Source organism: Cyclopterus lumpus, chromosome 1 (genome assembly GCF_009769545.1).
Source record: "Cyclopterus lumpus isolate fCycLum1 chromosome 1, fCycLum1.pri, whole genome shotgun sequence".
Classification (NCBI taxonomy): domain Eukaryota; kingdom Metazoa; phylum Chordata; class Actinopteri; order Perciformes; family Cyclopteridae; genus Cyclopterus; species Cyclopterus lumpus.
Window position 1 is genome coordinate 7,499,854 of NC_046966.1, and position 20,941 is coordinate 7,520,794.

Genomic DNA, 20,941 nt, shown 5'->3' on the forward strand with positions numbered 1-20,941 from the left:
TTTAAGCTGCTCCTACAGTTAGTAGGTCACATTGGGCTTTATCTTTCCCTTTTACTATTTTATTTATTTTCTAATCTGTCATTTCGTATCTCAGTGTATTTGTTTGATTTAGTTGTTTTGCTTGTTAGCAACCTTTATGTGCTGCAGTGGGATTCCTGACTAAAAAAAGATGAATCAAAATTAAAGTCACAGTAAAATGAAATGAATCGAAACAGCTGCATACGCTGATGGGTTCTGTCTTCACCGAAGAGCCACGTTCATTCATCACTTCGACTGCATCTGCCAATCAGCTTCTCATCAAACAATGGTCTTACTGCCAGAGCGGCAGCAACAATGAGAGGAAGGGACCAGACTCTGCATTGTTTCCTCTCCTCTCACACATCCAGAACATCTCCCTGGCTGCAGCAGGCCGTCCTGCAGTGGCCAGAGTGTGTTTGGTATTATTCCCAGCTGAATGTAGGGTTCACTGAGGCTACGTGGATCAAATGAGTGACACCTAGAACGTATTTGGTATTATGCAATGCTGTGAACAGGTTCGCTGAGTGAGACTTTAATGTGTCCACAAACATAATGAGCACGAGCTGGAGCATCCTCTGAACGCTGTGGTGTGCGGGAGTCTCCCTCCTCTGGTGGCTCACAGGTACTGCATAAACAGCTTGCAATTCAAGGACGGGGTTTTGGACAAATGAGGAGCTTATTGAAACCCAGTTGCCATTTTATTAGGTACACCGTGAGTAGCTAAAACGAGTCTACTGGTCTTCAGTCTGAAAAGTGGCCCCTGTGACACTATTTTATGAGACCATGTTAGCATTTGTAGCTAGTTTCAAACATTTTACTTACTTTATACAGAGTTGGTTTAATCCAGTGGTTCCCAACCTAAGGGTCGGGCGCCCTTCAAACGGTTACAAGATAAATCTGAGGGGTCGTGAGAGGATGAATGGGGAAGTAAAGAAAACAAAAGAAATGTAGGATTCACAGATATGTGTTGGTGCGTCATCTGAGAAGAACTGCCGGTTTAATATTTAGCCGTGTGCTGTATGTTTATAACTTGTACATTTTTAGCCGTGCTAACTGTTGGATGGATTGCTAACACATTTGGTACCGATGTTCAGGTCCTCCTGAGGATGAATTGTGTTGACATCCCTTGACTCACCTAGCGCCACCATCTGGTCAAAGTTTCAGTTTGTCTGATATGTTTGCTTCATAACTAAATACCTGCAAAGCGCATGGCATTCCCATAACATGTACTTTGTGTACAATACTCGAGTAAATGTACTTTGTTACTTTCCAGCACCAATCCCAGGTGCAGCGGGCGAGTTGTCAATCTTGTTATTCCTTTGACGTTTTTTTCCCAATGATTTCAAAGATTAGAAAGAAACAGAGCCGCGGGAAATGTAGATGAGACTGTTTGGATAGTCGGACTGGTGAATAAATTCAGGATGATGAATATGGAAATATCTGCAGGGCCACTGCCAGTGAACTCCACTGAGACATCCAGTCATCACTGTAATTGGCTGTGGGTGGTAACAGAAGGCAAATCTCTGTGTGTGTGTGTGTGTGTGTGTGTGTGTGTGTGTGTGTGTGTGTGTGTGTGTGTGTGTGTGTGTGTGTGTGTGTGTGTGTGTGTGTGTGTGTGTGTGTGTGTGTGTGTGTGTGTGTGTGTGTGTGTGTGTGTGTGTGTGTGTGTGTGTGTGTGTGTGTGTGTGTGTGTGTGTGTGTGTGTGTGTGTGTGTGTGTGTGTGTGTGTGTGTGTGTGTGTGTGTTCGGGCTGTTATCATGACCTTCCACCTCTGTCTATGATTTCCCAGATGGGGTTGTCTTTGTTGTCTGACTGGCCTGTCATGTCTGAAGGCCCATAAGCTGATTCTGTCCAGCCTTCAACATTTGTCGTTGAGCCCACTGCCGCCCCCCCCCCCCACCACCCCACCACCCTCGTCATAGCTCCATGGGCCTCCTCATCTACCCTCTCTGTTTTTTATGATCACACAATAAGGTCACAGTTACCTCACTATTGTATAACACTCCTCGTACAGCTCACTTCCCAAGACACGCACGAGCCTCAACCCACTTCCTTACCCAAAAATATTAAGTGCACCATCCTGCTTTGATTTTTGGTGTCTGCATCCTATTTCTGAAGCTAGAGTCTTAATTGTGGCACCTTGCTCGGGGGCTGAAATGATTCGTCAATCCACTGTTTGAGGAAATTGCTGCTATTATTCGGGAGCTGCAGCAGCATTCTGCAGAAGTCGGTTCTCTTTCTGTATGAACACAGCGGGACATGCGGAAGTTGTGTGCTCGTAAACTTTGTCTTGTTAGAGCATTTTCGTTCTGGTCCGTTTTCGTTCACTCCGACTTTTTACAAACGAACCAAGAACAAGTAAACACTGAATGAAAAATATTGCGAAAAAAAATGTTTTCATTTTAAAAAGGCCTTAACACACAAAATTAGGTTTCAATTAACTCCAATGACCGCTTATTACTTTGAATTCGTACCTCCACGGTGACACGATAATCCAGGAGATCCGGAGATCAGGTTTAACAAAAGCACAACGCCTGCAGTATATAATCAAATTCTTAGTTGTCTAGTGGACTGCTCAGAACTTCTTAAAAAATGTTTCCCAAATCTTACTCTGTAAAACACCTGCCAGTCTGTGCAAGTTGAGGTGAGCGCAAATACTTCCTTTACTTCAAATCATTGAGGATTTACTCTGTTCGGATTCTCCGTTCCGGCGTGAAGTCATCTTCAAGAATTCAAGGTAATGGAGTAATTCAAATTTAAAATGGTCCTTTTTAAAAGGGTCAAATGTTCCTTTACAAAGAAGTCTCAACACGTTGTAATGACCGTCATGATGGCCATTTAAACCCCTTTCCCATGTAATTCATAAGAGCACAGCTTCTTAGCTCTGTAGTTCAGATATCAGGAGAAGGCTGAGGGTCCGGCTCTGACTAACTCTCATGTCTCCTCCTCGGTTCCTCCAGAGCCTCGCTGGTGTCCACTGAGGAGCTCCTGGTCAGCTGCGGCTTCCTGCTCTGCCAAGGGCTCGTGGCCCACATGGACCTGGTCTCCATCCAGCTCTCCTCCGGCCCTCGTCTCTTCTCCTTCCTGTCGATGGCCTGGGGCTTCGTGGCCGACGTGGACATAGAAAGCGAGAAGTACCGTCACGTCGGAGCCGCCCGGTTCACTGTCGGCACGCTGGTGAGGCTGGCTTCTCTCCGCGTCTACAAGGGCAAGCTGGCCTACCTGCCCGCCAGCGAGGACGACCACAGCGAGGACGAGGGTTCAGGAAACAACATGGCGCGGCATTGTAACGGTCAGGCTTCCTCCGTGGCCCCGTCCGGAGACTCTCCCCGCCAGAACACCTTCCACAACTCCTGCCACTCCAACAACTCCCACAAGGTGAGGAGGACGGAGAGCACCTGCAAAGCCCTCGGCGGCCCGCCGGACTCCCTGCTGCCGCCTCTGGACCAGCCGCTGCCCAGCGACTGGGTGGTGGTGACGGAGGAAGACTTTGTCCTCATGCTGGCCATGTACCAGTCCCACCTGGCGGAGGACCTGCTGGCGGCACCGCACGCCACCTCGGACGACGGCGTCATCCATCTTTTCTACGTCAGAGCGGGGATATCGCGCGCCGCCCTGCTGAAGCTCTTCCTGGCTATGGAGAAGGGGGCACATCTGGCTACTAACTGTCAGCATCTGGTGCACGCTAAGGTGCGGGCGCTCAGGCTGGAGCCACATTCACCCAAAGGGATAATAACGGTAGATGGAGAAGTGGTGGACTATGGGCCGGTGCAAGCGGAGGTACACAGAGGCCTGGCGAGGTTAATCACTGGATGAGCACAATAAACACATTTATGCTCTTCAACTCAGAACTGGCCCGCGGCGGGAGAACGTACGACTCATTCACTGTTATCTGCAACGCCATGTTTCAGTAGGAAAGCATGCAATATTAAGACAAGTGCTATTTATGGAGACCCATGGTGTTCAATATTAAATTAATAGAAAGGCATTCTGAAAGGAATATTCTTAATAATCAATGCAGACAAGATAATTGTAATTATTACTTCAATACTTCAAATATTTTTTTCATCTTACTTCTTTTCACAGACTTTTAAAAAAGGACGTTATGGAAGAAAAAAAACAGGAATAAAGTGAAAATGACCATCAATAAATGCTTATTGTAAAAAAATACTGAGGTTTAAAACATGTTTTGAATAGTTTCATGCCTCTGTTTATGAAATACTGAACACTTTGGGACTTTCTGCAGACATGTTGGTATCACTTCACAGATAAAACATGTTTCATCTTGTGATGAAGTAAATCCACCCCCATCTTTAGCCTCCAGTGTCACCTTTCATGGACATGAATTATGGCACGGTGGGATTTATGCCTTAAAGGCTCCACTGCAGACTGTGAGACTGTGTGTGTGTGTGTGTGTGTGTGTGTGTGTGTGTGTGTGTGTGTGTGTTGCAGTGAATATGAGGAAGTGGGGATGTGATCGTGGAGTTGTCATTTTAACAGAGATGATTGTTTATTGAACATTGAGAGCCTCAAACACTCAAGGCATCAATGCATAAAACATTGGTAAATATAACTATTAATTTTTAACTTGAAGAGATATTAAACAGTAACAGCATAGCCTGTCAGGAAATCCATGCATCGCAAACAATATACCATTCACCACCTTGTTGCTATCAATGCAGAAATCTCATAGACATTAAAGCCTGCTGAAATAAAACCAAACGATCTGCTTGACTAGATCCCACGAGAGGTCAAAGAGACCATACTGGGGTTTGTTTACTTGAAGTAGGGTTGAACTGACTCTTTAATTTAACTACAAAACAGCACCTTTGGGGGAATGCGAGTAAATCTTCTGCTTTCATCCATTCATCTGCTGCTTTAAGCACCACTGCAGGCTCCAGTGTCTCTGGCCTCAGCTGGTATTCAGACGCACACGCCCCCCTAAGGGAGACTCACTAATCATCACCGTTGAGCTTTAACAGAGGAACATGATGACTGAGGCTTCGGCCTACACGAGCAGTAAAGTCAGATGTGTAAATGCGTTTTTAATTGTGATCCAAATCTCTTTTGGAGGTACGTTGCATTCATTTTACAAAAATCTGATGTGGACCCAAAGAGATCAGCTTTTTCTTGTCTGCGTGGAAGTGAAATGAACTCGGAGTTAAACACGGGACTTTAGAGGGGTTCAAGCTGGCGGAAAGAGGACATTGGTGAGCGTTGGGAGGAGGAGGAGGAGGAGGAGGAATAATATTGACTTGTTAAATGCTGCATGAGGCAGGGCGCCCCTTTTCTTCCTGCTCACAGCAATAAATCATTTGGGAGCTTTAGCAACCCCCCCCCCCCCCCCCACCCCCCCACACACACACACACACACACACACACACACACGGTAAAACAGTATGCTATGTCAACATAATCACACCGTGGATGTGTCATGTTTGTTGTTTTAATCAGCACGTCTGCGTTTGACACTGTAAAGAATTTAATTGCGAAAGACCAAAAAGATGTATTTATTGTAGAGATATTCTTCTCTCCATGTTTTTTGCACAGTCTACATTTGTTTGCCAACGCTGTTTTGAAGCCTTCACGAGACAATCGAGTTGGATTTTCTGTCCTCAAGGTTTAAATTCGGTCTGCAACAGGAATCCAGCCGACGAGCTTCGGGCGCTCGGTGGAAACAGACAGATGTGGTCGGTTATGGACCCACACCGGGTTTCACAACCTTTTAGGATTCCGACCTCTTAAAATGAAGCCAGTATGTCGACCTGTTTTTTCCTACTATGATCATGATTTTGTGCATTTATGGGCGTTTGCTCGTGACCCCACATATCAAATATATGAATATCAATAATATTTTTTATACCAGAGTGCTACTGATCCAGACCCCTTTCTCACACACTTTATTTTCTATGCAGTCGGGTTTCTTGTGAGGATGCAGTATGCAGTGGTCCTTTTAACTGTTTGATGTGCCTTGATTGTGCTGCCGCCTGGTGGTTTGAACGCGGCGGTGCATTCACTGAATTCTCATCAGTTTAAAAAACTGATCCGTTTGGAGGAAGGGACACTTTGGACATCTGTCCACATGTCAGTAAAATAAGTGCAATTGTGGCACCGTGCTGTTAATGCTGTTGCCATGGTGACGCCTCCTCAATTACTACGAGGGAAGTCTTCAGCTTTTCAATAACGAGAAATCTATATGTGCTGAAGCGTCAGAGGAGGAAGGACCTGATGTTTGTGTCCGCGCGGCAGAAGAAACAAACTGACTTGATTTGCTGTTTACATCTTTCCCTGCCGCTTCTCAATCGTTGTCTTGTGTGTTTAAACGTTTATGGTGAAGGGAACATTAGTCATTTGAATTTTTTTCTGGCACACATTGAATGATTGATTCTTTATTCACAGAGATCTATTTTTCCATTCGACAAATGTCTGTAACTTTTCTACAATCAAATGAAACCTTCTGCTGGGGTTCCACTTTGATTTGGGGGGGAAATAAACAAGAAATGATGACAAACAACCTGTCTGAGATTTTAGTTTGTGAAACACTGCCTGCGTCTGATTTTAGGGCACGAAATATGTATTTGCAGATGGCAGAACAGTTATGATCGTTTTTGTCCAAAAGCCACAATTAAACTCGCGGCTGTAATCGTCCTCACTTTACAAAAGGTGCAGACAGGTGGTGTAGTTGCTACACGTGGTGCAGGAGGACCAGACAATGGACTGAAACCACCAATAACACACCTTTTCAATGAATGTATATTCTGTACCAGAAGAGTTATGCGTACTATTACCTTTCTTCATAAGCCTTAGAGATTAAATAAATAAAGCATAATCATGGGAGCATTTTGTTGGTTCAAAACTGCACTTGAACAATACATACCCATATGTAGGTAAATCATACGTTTTTTTTAATTATAAGTGGCATTATTCTGCATTTTTGTCATCGCCAACAAACACCAAAACCAACAGTTAGTTGTTTGTGCTTCCCTTCTCTGTGCGACACCAAGCCGATTGGTTCCTAAAGCAGATATATCATCATCATCAACAAGAAGTCACACAGTTTCATTACGAAAAGGACAAAAGGGACGTTGGTAGCTTCCTAAAAACAGCTGGGCACTGTCGTTTTGGGCTAATGTTACTCAAACAGGATCAAGTCCTTGTTGTTTTCCTGCGATTTAATAAGAAAAGGCTCATCTGCAGTCGCTACATAGGGGATCCAAATAAACATAAGCCACAATGTCACCAGGGTACTGCTTGCAAAGTTTAATACACATACAGCTGTCTTAATGCAATGAAAACAAAATCATAAGTACAATACTCAGCATTTTGTACACATATGCTCCAAGCGTCCACTTGACTTGTCAGAACTCTGGTTTGTGTTAAATATATACTGTATGTAATTATATATTTCAATATAGTCATGACATCTGTACAGAGGGAATCAGGCTACAAATCATAACTTAGTTTTTTTTCTTTTTTTAAGTATATCAATAACAGGCCACTGTGGAAATGCAGACATCGTACAGTCAAGTCTTGTGTCGCCCAGTCAAAAGGCTTAAAGCAACATGTTACATGCTTTGGCTGTAAAACAAACTCCTTGCAGTAATAATAGGAACAATGGTTTAAATTTGAATAATACACACACACACAGAAAATTGTACATCATGTGCTTGATATCCTGCCAGATAATTTGCTTCGAAATCTACCGAGACAGCTTCACATTTTTCGTTTTTTCTGCCACCGATGACAAATGTGTGAACCGAAGGAGCCGTAACCGAGGCCCAAACTCTTTGTGTCCTCGGACCACTGAAGACACAAAGCTCCAAGAACTGGGACTTCTTTCTTTTTTTTTTCTTCTTCTTTTTTTTTTAAACAAACAGCAGCAAGAGTCGCGGGCGAGGGGATGGAAGACCAAGCAAAACAAAACACCCTCATTTGTCAACTCGCTTTAAAAACACAGCAAATCTTCTCCCGTCACAACAGAACTCATTCAGAAACACTTCAGCATTGAGGTTCTTAGTTCAAGTAAAATACCAGCGCTCTTGTTTATTCACAGGGGATAGCAAGCACAAGGGGTTCGTCTGACCTAATAATAATAATAATAATAATAATAATAATAATATCTTGAAGAAAAGAAGAAAAAAAAGAGCATTATGTTGAAGGCGGGATGCAGTTATTTAAAAATATGTAAACAAAGACTGCTCTCAGTTTCCAAGGAAGCACAATTGGACCCAAAGGGGAGTTTCACTTTTTCACAAAATTGCAGCACAATCTGTGACAAAGTTTCATGGGAACTTGTGAGGAAAACCTTGATTTCTTTCACCCAGAGTGAACAAAGAAAAGCAGACGAGTTGTCAGTTTAAGTTTCGTCTGCATGAGATTTCCCCTCGTCAGTGGGGTCGCCAGTCGCCTTCGTGGGATTAGACGCTGAAGTCAGTGAAAAAAATAAATAATAATAATATCAACAAACCTTCAGTCTCACACAGAGTAGTTTGTATTCTACTGTTATCAAACTCTGCACGTGCAATTTGGAAGAAAATAAATCTACAGCGTTTGCCGCAGTGTGAAAGACTGAAAAAAGAGGCAACTGATCAGAGATCTGCACTATTAAGGAGGAAAACACTGGATCGGGGTTCTAGTGGTTTGTGTGTGTCTCGGCCTGTATAGTTCAATGTCTAAAGCACGACACGAGCAGCTCCGAACACAATGATCTGAGATTAGTAAGAACAATTCAAGTAAGGCAACATGTTGACACGCAATGACGATATGGATGCTGTATGTGGGTTGTTTTTTCTTCTATGCTAATCTTTAAATTGTGTCATTCGCATGTGATGGGGGTTCATCTCCGGCACAGAAAAGTGGAGCATTGTGGGTAAAGCTTTGCTCCGAAACCAACACTTCAGCCTCTGTGAGTAAAACAACTTAATGAGCATGAAAAACACCAAAAGCACACGTTCCATTTTGTTGAACAACTTTGCTAAATACTACAGAAAGTGAATGGAGCTTTTGTATGTAGGAGGCGGCAGCCGCGTTAAGCTTTGACCAGAGCATGCACGCATAGACAGAGAGCAGAGCGCCACCTGACTGTCGTCCTGTGCCTGGCTGGCTTTCTCGAAACACCAAACAGCTCAGCAGTCCGACCTCCGGAGGCGATTCCTATGTAAACGTTGTCACTCGTGTTGGCTGCGTGGTTCAGTGCGAGTGATTGGCGAAGGAAAACACTAGCAAGTACAGTATAGTGGAGGAAGTGGTGAAGCGGTTGCGTTTGGCAGTTTTACTGACATTCAGTACGCTCTACTTGAACATTGTGTGTGTGTGTGTGTGTGTGTGTGTGTGTTTGACAGAACATTTTGGCAGAAAGCGTACAACCAGTGATTTCTATTTGAAAAGAATCCGTCCCCTCTCCCAGACCAGAATGTGCATTTGTTTGTTGAAGTGCTACAGGTAGCCGCAACTGGGAGCGCTGCAGTTTTTCAGCCATCTTTGACCTCGTCCCAAATGCAGCTACGATCACGAGTCTGCTTTACGTTACCCAGGCCGATTGAGTGGTTCATCCAGCAAATCCCAAACCAGTATGGCAGAGTGCTGCTGGAGGCTAGGTGGATGAGGAGGGCGGATGGGGGTCCATTGCACCGATTCTTCATCTCATTCAGTCTTTTTTAAAATTTGTATCCACAACACCTGTACTAAAGTCAAAGTCTTGCTGAGGTCAAGAGAGAGTCCGCGATGGCCTCCAGTAAAAATGTCTGTGTTTACCTGTGTCCTTGAACAGATGAGGGTTCCCGTGTGACCGCGTAGCTCCCGTAGGTTTGTGCAAATGGGTGAGCCCCAATTTATCCATCACACTCATCTGCAGAGACACTGAAGGAGAACAAAGACATTGTCAAGGTGCATTCAAACCCTGAAGCGGCTCACTCTGCTGATCGAAGATGCTGTTCTCCTGCGGTCGTGGTTTGATCCAGAGGGATTATGGGAGGAGGGGGGGAGGCAGAACGAGGTGGAGTTTGGGGAAGCAGGAGTTGTACAAACCTAGAAATGGAGGACAACAATGTGGGCAGTGCTGGGGGCACAGTGCAGCTCTGGATAGGGGTGCAGACAGTCCCGCCAGACTACAACTAATGAATCCTCCTCTACAGCTGGAGGCGGATGAAAAGGTACAAGAGGCGGAGCGAAAGAGCAGGAAACAGTGCAGAGGTGGGTCGGGGGAACGGCGAGGAGGCACTTACTTGTCCTCTGTGTGCTGAGGGATGGCGGCGGCGGCCAGCGCAGCTCGGTACTGCAGCAGCACACCTCGGATGCTCTTCACAAACCCCTTGGAGAGCGGGAAGAGTGGAAAGCCGATGTCCGGGTAGCCGCTGCCCTCTGGGAGGAAACTCCGGTAGCTCTTTCTCCGTTTCTTTGGTCGCACTACTGGCTGACTTCCCGTGGCTCCTCCGCTAACCACGACTGAACCCGACTCTGATGCCCCGCTGCGCACGACAGAGCCGGCGACTTTGGAGCCCCCTCGGTTTTCGCCACCCAGAGAGGCGCTCCCCTGGATGCTGTCGCAGTCAGAGTTCTGGCTCAGCTCCGGCTGAGAGGCCGCCGTCGTGGAGGGACTCAGCCCTGAATCCTCCAGCTCCTCCTCCATTATACTGGTCACTCCTGCTCCTGTGACCCCCTCCTCACCAGTCAGCTTACTCGGGCTGCTGTGAGCCACCGCCACGGGCCCCTGCTCGTCCAGAGGTTCCACCAATGAGGGTCGGTCCCTCGAGTGCTGAGCCCTGGAGGACGTGTGCGATGCCTGGGCCCTCTCAGCGCCGTCGTTCAGCTCAAGCCACGCATCCAGACGGTGGACGAGCCGCCAGCCGTTGGAAACAAAGTGCTCCTGGATCTCCTGCTTGAAGACCTCCACGGGGTGCTGGAGGAGCAGCGTCATGGACTGGACCATCTTGATCAGGGCCATCTCGTTATAGCAGCGGCTGTTCTCATACCCTTCCTGTAGGCCGCGGTCACTGTCGAAGCCAGCCTCGTTATAGTACGGCTCATTGACGAGGATAAGGCCTGCGGAAACATACAAAATGTGCAAAACGCCAGTTTAAGTTCTTTGTGAAAAAGTCGCGCACCGAAGACACGTTTTACACGCGTCAGCAAGATTTGGCTCAACACTATGAGTGAATCATCTGGACTTAGATTGTCTGGCCAGACTGCACATGAGTCTTATGGAAGTGGTGTAATGTCTGTGTGTGAGACGCTGCACTAGGAGCCCTTCTGAGCAAATGCATGAATAAAAAATGTTTGTGCTGCAGAGAAGAGAAGGATGAAAGAGAGTGTGTGAGTGCGCACGCATTAACCTTGTATTGAGATGAGGACCTGCAGCAGACTGGACTTGCTGGTCCATCTCTCGTTGCCCTGTGGATGACATCACCACGAAAAAGCATGAGACATTTTCAATTAGCGATTCATACCGGATTTCAAATGTTATTTTAGCCTATAAAATATTCCAAAGAGTATACAAATGTCTTGTTTTGTCTAAAGCCCATTACATGCATTAACCTGTAAAACGGCACTCACCTTGCCGATCCAGGTGCCCAGCAGGCTGACGCAGACCTTGCCGTTGTCGTAGAGGTTGGGATTGAGGCGGCCGCTGCACTGCGACAGGTAGCGAAACAGAGGCGGCACAGATGGGTAGATGTTGGGCAGCTGGATGTCAAACAGGAAGAGACCGTCCTCGTAGGGCGTACGAGTCGGCCCTTTGATCAGAGATGAGAACAGGTCCTGTGTCGAAGAAAGCAAAGACCTTTATGGTATTTCATGACGTATGCGCTCAGTGAGATCTGGACTGACTACTGCGGTTACTGTTGGAGAAGATAAGTGTGTGTGCATCATAGCTTAAATTAAATTATTCATTTGTTTCAACATGTTTCCCATAAATCCCTGCTGCTTTCTTAAACATAGATGATCCCTCCTCGTTGTTGTTGTTGTTGTTGTTGTTTTGAAGATCAAGAATAAAAGCAAATTGATTTCTAATGTATGGGCTTTTAAAAAGGTCAATAAGAAAAAGAAAAAGGAAACTCACCATGCGATCTTCAAATGTTTTGACCATGATGCCGTCCGGCAGTGACGTGGCAAGTAGAGCCATTTCTTTCCTCACTGTGCTGAAGAACTTCTTTGCCTCTGCTGGCTGGAACTCCATTTTCTTAAATGATTGAGTGTCTAAAAAAAGATAGTACAGACAGATGGTGATTGAATAGCAATACAGAAAGGAATACACATTAACAAGTACAGCTTAGCTTGTGTGAGCGGGGGATTCAATGTTTTAGAAAACCACCTCTACGTTTCTCACCTGGAGCCCACTCCAGCACAGAGAACACCTCTCCCCTGGCACTGGTGAAGGTGACGCCGGGTTTGCCACCACTCCGTTGGCACAGTACTGGTGTGTCGCTGAGAAACTCACTGGGCCACTCTTGTCCACCAAGCGGTGTCAGCGGCTCCTGCTGAGGCTTTTCCTCTCCAGCTCTCTCTACCTGAACAGTAAGTAAGATACTTATTTATGTGCACTGCCCTTCTGTGGAAAGTCCTACGACTGTGCCTCGTTGTGGATTCTTTCAGCGCCTACCTCTGTCCCCGCGCCTCCACTTCCCCCTGCCTCCACCACAGCCTCCATCTTCTCCTCCTCCACGATGGCCACGTTGTCCAGCGTCTTCCTCAGGTTCTCCTGCAGCTTCTTGATTTCGTCCAAGAAGCGCTTCTCCTTCGTCGGTTTCTCTGGGGCCGTGGGCGTCACCGAACTCGCTACGTTTGTTGCGGAGGCGGGTTCGGCAGAGGTCGGGGAGGTTGGAGAACCGCCGGTCCAGAGCTGCTCCACAGTCATGTTCTTCAGGCTCTCCAGGATCTTCAGGGCCTCCTTCAGCTCCTTGAAGCCCCGAGAGGCCCCGTCTTTACTGGGCTTCTCCGCTCCATTGACCGCTCCTGGAGTGGTTCCTGAGCACGGAGAACTTATAAGTGAACACATTCTTGAAGTTATAATTAAAAGACCTGTCAAACTGGACACAGGTATAAAGTTTTCTGGGATATAAAAGCATCAAGAGATGCTTGAAGTCAAAGATATTCGACTGCAGGAACCTTTTGAAGAACTTGAGTCCACATTTTTGGTCATTTTAGTCTCAGGACTGCTTTTCCTTCTACCGATAGTTGTCTGCATGGAGACTGAGGAGAGCTCACTGGTAAACACACTCCCCCTTTTAATCTAAAAACATGTATTGCTGCATACTATTTACTGATGAATGATAGATGTAATGAATGAAATACAAAGGAGGAAAATGAAACAAAGAGCGCTCAGTAAATCATCTGTTGAACGTTTGATGCTGTATTTGTGCTTTAGAACGTAATCGCCATGAGACTATAAAATAACTATTTTCTCTCATTCACAGCACCGCCGCGTTGTCTCGCACACTTTGTAATGAGTCAACGCCTAACGACTCTTTATCAAACAGACATGGTTTGGTTTCTAGTTCTGGGGGAAAGTTCCCGCAGTCTTTTAGTGCTGTGTTCAATAATATACATGTCATAATAAAAGCTCCTCACCTCCTCCAGAAGCAGGGCTAGCAGCAGCCACCGAGGCTTCTCCCTCTTCTCCAGGGGTTCCTTTAATGGGGCTGGTGACCCCAGCTTTGCTGCCCTCTTTAGGAGGGATGATAAACACAGCGGAGCCCGTGGGGGTCGGGGTCGATGGCTCGACGACATCGGCATTGTTGACATGGCTGTCGTCCTCGGTGGTGAGGCCGTTGTCCGTCTCCCAGCTGTCGCTCTCGTCCTCCCACTCCTCGGTGGACAGGACGCTGCTCGTCTCCTCCACCGAGTCGTAGTACGTCTCCTCGATCTCAGACTCCACATTGTAAAGGTGCTGTGTGTGTTATTAGGAGACCATCAGCGTCTCCCTTCTATTGTCATGAATGTCATTCATAGTCATTCAGAAAACACATTTACCTGTGGCAGGACGATGGTCATGGAGTTATCTGCCCACACCACCTCCACTTTGCTGCTCACGTCCACCCTGGACACCTGGCCAACGGACGTCTGAGGGAAAGTGAATGTAGAAATACGACCATCATTAACAGCCAGCAACACAATATGTAAACAAGACAAAAAAGCGGTCTCAGGGCATAATGCGTGTTTATTGAGAAAAGAAAAGCTCATCGAGTGTCCTTTGTTTATGAGCTAAAAACGGCAAAAAAGGCTGCATAGTCAGTTTTTGTTCAAACTGTTGTTTTGGGGTTCTGAAGTTCATTGCGTTAAACTGAGAGGCGTTTCTATTATTTTGCCCACCTCATCTATGTCAATGAGGGTAGAGTAAGCACATTTGCGATGCATGCGATTGTTCTCACCTCAGTTTCGCAGTCGCGGCGTTCGATCTCTGAGTTCCATATTCTGATGACAATGTCGGTGGTGCGGAAGTGGAAGTCTGGGTGATCTGCGATGTCGTACACACTGACATCCTCCTCCATACCGAAAACCTGGAATAAAGCAAACAATAAATAAAAACAATACTGGGCCTTTTCATTTAGAGTCATACAGCAGCGGGATATAAAAACAATGTAGGACAGTAGTCGGGTTTCACACACACATAGCTTCCCATACCTGCCCTCTCCTCCCTCTATTATACTAACAATCTGTTTTTAAATGTTCCCTCTCTTACCCACAAATAGGTTTTTCACATCCTTTAAAACAAAAGCACTGCCGTCTTGTTTTCCTGACTGACCTCCACGTCGTCGCTGGTGGAGTTGAGTTTGATCCACTTGACGACACAAGTTCTGCCTTTGTGGTCACCAGACTGGATCACACCGTACACTCCCGGGTCCTGGAGGGCTTGGGCTGAGAGACAGACACAAACAACACATGTACACAGTTTAGAGAGCAAAACAATGGACACAAAACACTTTAACTCTGTGAATGATTTATTAAAAAAATTAAATTAAATGGAAACTTTAGTTTGCTGCAACATTAGTCTTGAACGCACGTTCCTGTTTCTTCAGTTCATTTCACGGACACACAAACTCGGCATGTTTCAGAAAATGACCTAGATACTGTAGGTACAAGGTGGCAGAGTGGCCTCTGTAAAAATAAATCTCATCGCAGTCCACAAAGACACCAATCCGACACGTGATTTGTTTTCGCTGGTCGGAAGAAGTGAAACAACATAAAATGTCAAAAATTGTCTTTAATCAAACTCATTTTCCTCACGTCGTTTGTCCACTACGAAGTCCCCGGGACAAAACTCATGGCTGTCGAGGTGCTGGATGGGGATGAGGTCATTTGATCGGATCCCCGTCTCCACCCGCCCGTCCTTCCACATCACATTAGCTGTGGTCTTTGTCGACACAACTTCCACTGCGACCCTGTACAATAACAAAGGGGAAGACATTTAAAAAGTCTACTTTGACTGCTGCGTGGTTACCTGCTTTTCAAGCGCCCCTCCTTCCTACAGAGACCAGTAATGTAGTTCAAATCAAAAGTGTGTTGCTTTTAGTGAGGTTTTAAATGTAACCGATTGTATTAAATGGTAATATAATATCTGCCAGCTAATATTGATCGCAACTATTTTTTGCCCCTAGTTTTCATCTCTTCCTCATCAATTTGTCCCGCCTCACTGCCACCCAGCTCCACTGATTAGTAGAAACAGAGTCATGCCACAGTAACCCGTCTGTCCCCTTTATCCCCCGACTGCAGGTCGTCAAACTGACGCTTAAGGGCTTTGCTTTAGAAAACGTGAATCTTCATGGAAAACCAAATGGGAAAGAACAGAACACCTGCAGTGTTGTGGTTTGTTTGCTGAAGTAGAACAAATGAGAGAGCGTGGCTTTCTCAACTGAGGACGAGTGTGACAGTGTGCGGTCACGGAAATGACACAATCGGTTGTCGGCACTGAAAGACTTTGTGTGTGAGGCTGCTGTGTAGCTCCAGTGTGTCACCGTCAGACAGAGCGAGACACGAGCCCTTTGACAAACAAGAGAACACACACACACACACACCCACACACACACACACACGGTTTTCACACCAAAGTCCTGAAACAGTTGTGGGGGGAACTAAATGTTCAGGCTTATGGATTTGTCAAATGTCAAAACGACTGAATCAATCACTGGTCACTTTTGAGAAAGTAGTCTGATGAGTAGGTTAGAGGATAAGTAGGTTACAGAGAGTAAGAAATGAATAGAGGAAAACGAGAAGGGATGAAACAAAGAAAAGTGAAAAGCAGTGCCACCACAGCGGAGAAGGAACGCCAGAGTGTTGCTCACTGCCGTTAACCCACCGGTCTCCGGGCATGAACTCGCGGGAAAACTTGGTCCTCTTCTTCTTGTGCTTCCGCTTCAGGTTACGGATGGAAAGCGGGACACTCTTCTTGCGGTTGACCCCCAGGCCGCCGCTCTGAGAGGAGGCTGTGGAGCTGGCCGATGACGTCAGAGAGCTGCAGCCAGGACAACAGTCATTCTTTTAAAATCTTGGGAATTATTCAACAGACCAAAGAATTTTAGGCGGCTTTGATGACAAATTACTTCCCTTAAGCCCTTTGGCAGCTCGTTAGTTTTCTGTCAATCAACTAATGGATTAACTGACTAACTGTTAATTACATCCACAGCACAGATAAAAGAACTGGGCTTAACGTAGAACTATCCGAAGCTCCTGCAGACATATTTTAGCAGCACTGGACTATCTTTTAGGAGTCTGAATGAAGAATGTACGCCTCATATTTTGTGAACGGCCATGCTTGAGAGACGATTGATTATTCAGCTACGTGGTCATTTTTCAGGTTCAACGAGCTCTATTGTAACTTTTAGAAAAAGCTCAGAGGAAGACTCTCAGATAAACTGACGCAACGTATTCCCATCACTTGTATTCAAGGGAATAAAAGTCCCGTTAAGCTATTTCAGTATATTGTTTTTCAGAAATTATCGCTGCCAAGAAAATTATGCAATCGATCGTGTGTGTGTGTGTGTGTATATCTGTGAGTGAATGTGCACCTTGTGTCTGTTCACGGCAACAACAAAAATAAAAATGATGTTTCTTTTTTTCTTTTCTTTTTTTACATTAAGGCATGGAGACAGTTTCCTAGAATAAACCCAAAACATGTATCTTCAGTACCTGAAGATGAGCGTAACATGTCCGTGTGAACGCGTAACTGGTAACAGACCTGGTATCGTCTGTGTCTTCTGCAGCCTCGTCGTCAGCGTCCTGCTCACAGTGTTCAGCCGAGGGGTCGATGGTGTTCTGGGAGTCCGGAAGGTTCTGGATGGGCGCCACAGAGCCGTTGTTGTTGGGATGAGACGAGCCTGTCTTCTCTAATAAGTGATCCCCTGGCGAGAGATAAAAGTACACATTAGGAAATCTAAGGGAATTTCTATTTAAAACAGGAGATGAAATAGTATATACCTAAAACACAAAATAATTCAGAAGCGAAACCACATTAGATTTATTTTCCAGTCTCTGTGGCAAATCAATGAAAACGGGAGAAAAACAATGAGCTCACAGCTTTTATTTTGCTACGGCTTTACAAGAGAGAAATGGTCATCCTCTATTTTCCTGGTTCACGCGAGACAGATGCAGAATGCTTTTGAGCTGAAGTGTGCTGCACTTCAGCTCAATATCCACTTAGTCTGTTCCCTCAGTGCCGAGCTCCATTTGTGGAAAAGACTGCCTGATGTCTCACAGGAACTTTAAATCATTCCTACTCGGCTTTACATGGAGACACTTAGTTCTCTGCTACTTTAGGGAGGATGCAAGCAAAAAAATAATGCACACTTTTCTGACAATGATTAAGCGCCATAAGTGTGTGCATGAGAGAGAAAGTATATTTATCATGCTTAACATTTCACATTCAGCGTTCATATGAAACCCAAATTCGTCTGCTCTCACTTCTGTCTTCCTGCCAATAGCAAATGCTCTGCATACTGATCATGTGATTGACGAATGCTTAAGGGTGATGACCAGCCGCATTTTCAGATGAGACATTAGTTGGAAAAGAGTTTTACAAGACCGAATCATCTTAAACTACGCAACCAATCAGTCAAAAGTTAAAAGAATCTGGACCTAAAAAACATCTTAGAACAATATTAGCCGATATCTGAGAGAAACAACCTTGATGAGCAAAAAGCTTACAATTAATATCTTCCCAGGCTACGTATCAGTCTGGATCTACTTACAATGCTCTATTTTTAGGTTAGTGAAATTCATCAACATCAGAGTCTTGCCGAGTTCATATTAGAGGCATCACTGACAACTGAGAGCATATGCGTGTGTGTGTGTGTGTGTGTGTGTTCGCTCTACGTTTCTCTGGATACTGTGTTTTCTCTGCAGTGTGTGGTTTGGCACCTTGTGTGTTGGCGTTCTCAGTCTTCTTCCCCGAATCCTTCTTGAACAACCGTTTCAACTGCATAAGACACACACAGACAAACTCTCGTTAAAGTTGCTCACAGCTTCGCAGCACTGACAGTCTCTGTAATACCGAGGGGGTAATCCAACGTTCAAGGACAACTTTCTTAAAATACACCCGGCACCGTGATTTACGTGTTAACAAGCTCTGGAGGGGATAACAGGCTGCATCAAGCAAATTCTTTTTTTCTTTCTTTTGATAACAAGTTCTTCAGCACAATTAAAACTGTAGGAGTAAATAAATGCATTTCATCCTCACCTTTCTGGCCACAGGGTCTTCAGGCAGGACGGGGGCACCCTCGGGCCCTTCACAGGTGATGCACGTGGCGTCCCCCTTGGCAGGGAAAACATAAAGGGCCCTCTCTGCCAGCTGCCTCTGGGTGTGGTCATAGTATCCTAGACGCCTCACCCTAAACCCAACCAGCGCAGCAACAAGTTACAGTTTCAGGTTGTATCCGCTCTGCGAACAGAAAATCATTTGAGGACATGAAGAGGAATATTCAGACCGACCGGGAGAGATGTTCCTGTGTGATGGTGGAGGCGGGCGGACACACGCCCTCTGAACCGTTGGGAGAGTAGCTCTTCGTGATCCAGGTCACCTTCAGTTCGACCACTTTCACCTGAGGAGAGCGCAACGACACCATGGAGACAATTTAAGATAGTACAGTTGGCCATAAAAAGGAGAAAGGGCGGGCATCATCGTCTCACCTCCTCTACCACCACCCTGAACTTGCACTTCCGGCTGAGGACAGGTTTGACCCCCGACAGCCACTGTACGTTAGAGAAGACTTTGGCCGGACCGATCAGGACCTGGCCTGGGTAGAAACCATACGCCTCGTCGAAGAACAGACCCTGAAGAACAAACACAGGAAACAAGGATGCAACATCACATATACATGGACACAAGGATGTATTTTATAAAACAAATTCACAATAAAGTTAAGCACATTGCGTTCGCAATGTAGCACATTTCTATTTACAACCTTACTTTTCAATTTTCAAGAGGGACAATGTACAATATACTCTGTCGGAGGCTCTGGTGACTCTAGGGCCGCAGACAGGTCTCTGTTTGATGGACTCGTTCAGCGGAGGAGGTCCCAGACCATTTAGGGCTTTGTAAATGATGCTGGCTTCTTTAAGGCTGATAAGGTTGTTAACACTTAAAAACGTATGTTTGTTCAGGATGTGGCAGTGATGATGGGTTTGCGGTTTCTTGTCAAAGACTCCGAGTGCTCTCTTATACAGAGATTCTATGGATTTGAGTGTTGTTGTTGTGCACGTGAGTGACCAGCTGGTCAGACAGTACACTAAATGTGCGAAGATCATCGAATGTAGGAATGTGGCTGTGTTCTGTCAAACTGTTTCTGATGTGCCTGATGTTTAGTAGGTTGAATTTGATGTAGGTCGCTACCTTTTTGACATGGCTCTTAAAAAAGGTCAGGGCGGAGTTATCCCGAGTTCAGAATAACGCATAGAAGGTGAAGTTTGTGTCTGGGAATGTCTGCTTCTCACAATACACCCATATGTCATTGAATAGTCTAATCAAAAAGTGGACTGGCCTTGCAGGGCTCAGTCCTGTGAAGAGAGAAGGAGATGGAATTACCCTCCTCCTTGATAGTTCAGCACCAATTAGAAGTTAGGATGATGCACACGAACCTGTGATGAAATCTGTGTATGTAAGGGCCGGCCGGGCTTCCGGTTCTAAGGAAGAGTTGTTGTGACTCCACTGGCATTGCAATCTCAGCATTTTTTGTTGCATTTAACAGGAGGCAGGATTTAGTGAGCCAAGCATGGACATCAGACATAGCAGATGATAGGATGCGTAAAGCTTCTTGGTTGTTTTTAGCTGATTACAGCATCATCCGCGTACATCTGTGTATATATATTCTGACAGGAGTTGGATAGTGTGTTAATAAACAGGGAATATAAAAGCGGCCCAAGGACCGACCCTACAAGGAACTTTCTTCTTTTTTTTTTTTTTGCGTCGCTGTAAAAGAAAGCGCTATGTTTGCGAGCACCATACTCCCTTTACCTGGTTGCTGCTGGAGGCCTGAGCTGGAGCAGTTTCTGGTGAACCTGCATGACTCCATCTGATTTTGCGCAAAATCCCGACCCGGGGGCACCGATATTAAGCATTAAGAATAACTATATAGAAATAGCCGATCATCTCGCTGATTGTCTGGTTTACTTAGCGAGGTCATACGGAGACATCGGTATTACATTGAGATGGTTTCATAACCAGTTAAAAGTTCCTCTCCATTTACAGACTGTGAACCAGCTTCTTGCACCCGATTCATACTCCTGCGGCTCTGCGCCTAAGTGTTGTGTTGTGCGCAAGCTTTTCTGCAGAAGTAGAAATTAGGCACAGCAGCTGCTCTGCTCAGGGTGGATGTACCCGATCAGGTGACAGATAAGAGCTTGTGGCTACGTACCGAATCGCTGACATGTGGACAGACGTCGTAAAGCTTGGCACCGTCCTCCACACTCATGGAGCACCTGGAGAGAGAAGAGAGCGAA

The 20,941-nt window shown here is 45.7% G+C and overlaps 2 protein-coding genes across 2 annotated transcripts in view; one reads left to right on the plus strand and one right to left on the minus strand.

Annotated features, from left to right (window-relative positions):
- Window positions 1-6,533, plus strand: part of LOC117728706 (sphingosine kinase 1-like) — a 32,919-nt gene extending 26,386 nt beyond the window's left edge. Inside the window, exon 5 of the mRNA XM_034529499.1 lies at window positions 2,980-6,533. Within this exon, the coding sequence (XP_034385390.1) occupies window positions 2,980-3,835 (856 nt within the window). The 3' untranslated portion in view covers window positions 3,836-6,533. The remainder of the gene's footprint in view (window positions 1-2,979) is intronic.
- Window positions 6,534-7,264: 731 nt separating this feature from the next.
- Window positions 7,265-20,941, minus strand: part of ube2o (ubiquitin-conjugating enzyme E2O) — a 28,299-nt gene continuing 14,622 nt past the window's right edge. Inside the window, exons 5-23 of the mRNA XM_034533960.1 lie at window positions 20,857-20,920; window positions 19,133-19,276; window positions 18,935-19,044; window positions 18,684-18,834; window positions 18,365-18,422; window positions 17,187-17,349; window positions 16,308-16,463; window positions 15,239-15,393; window positions 14,757-14,869; window positions 14,383-14,511; window positions 13,985-14,074; window positions 13,583-13,901; window positions 12,615-12,979; window positions 12,342-12,522; window positions 12,075-12,211; window positions 11,570-11,773; window positions 11,350-11,407; window positions 10,243-11,059; window positions 7,265-9,877 (exon numbers count right to left, since the gene is read on the minus strand). Of these exons, the coding sequence (XP_034389851.1) occupies window positions 9,850-9,877; window positions 10,243-11,059; window positions 11,350-11,407; window positions 11,570-11,773; window positions 12,075-12,211; window positions 12,342-12,522; window positions 12,615-12,979; window positions 13,583-13,901; window positions 13,985-14,074; window positions 14,383-14,511; window positions 14,757-14,869; window positions 15,239-15,393; window positions 16,308-16,463; window positions 17,187-17,349; window positions 18,365-18,422; window positions 18,684-18,834; window positions 18,935-19,044; window positions 19,133-19,276; window positions 20,857-20,920 (3,442 nt within the window). The 3' untranslated portion in view covers window positions 7,265-9,849. The remainder of the gene's footprint in view (window positions 9,878-10,242; window positions 11,060-11,349; window positions 11,408-11,569; window positions 11,774-12,074; window positions 12,212-12,341; window positions 12,523-12,614; window positions 12,980-13,582; window positions 13,902-13,984; window positions 14,075-14,382; window positions 14,512-14,756; window positions 14,870-15,238; window positions 15,394-16,307; window positions 16,464-17,186; window positions 17,350-18,364; window positions 18,423-18,683; window positions 18,835-18,934; window positions 19,045-19,132; window positions 19,277-20,856; window positions 20,921-20,941) is intronic.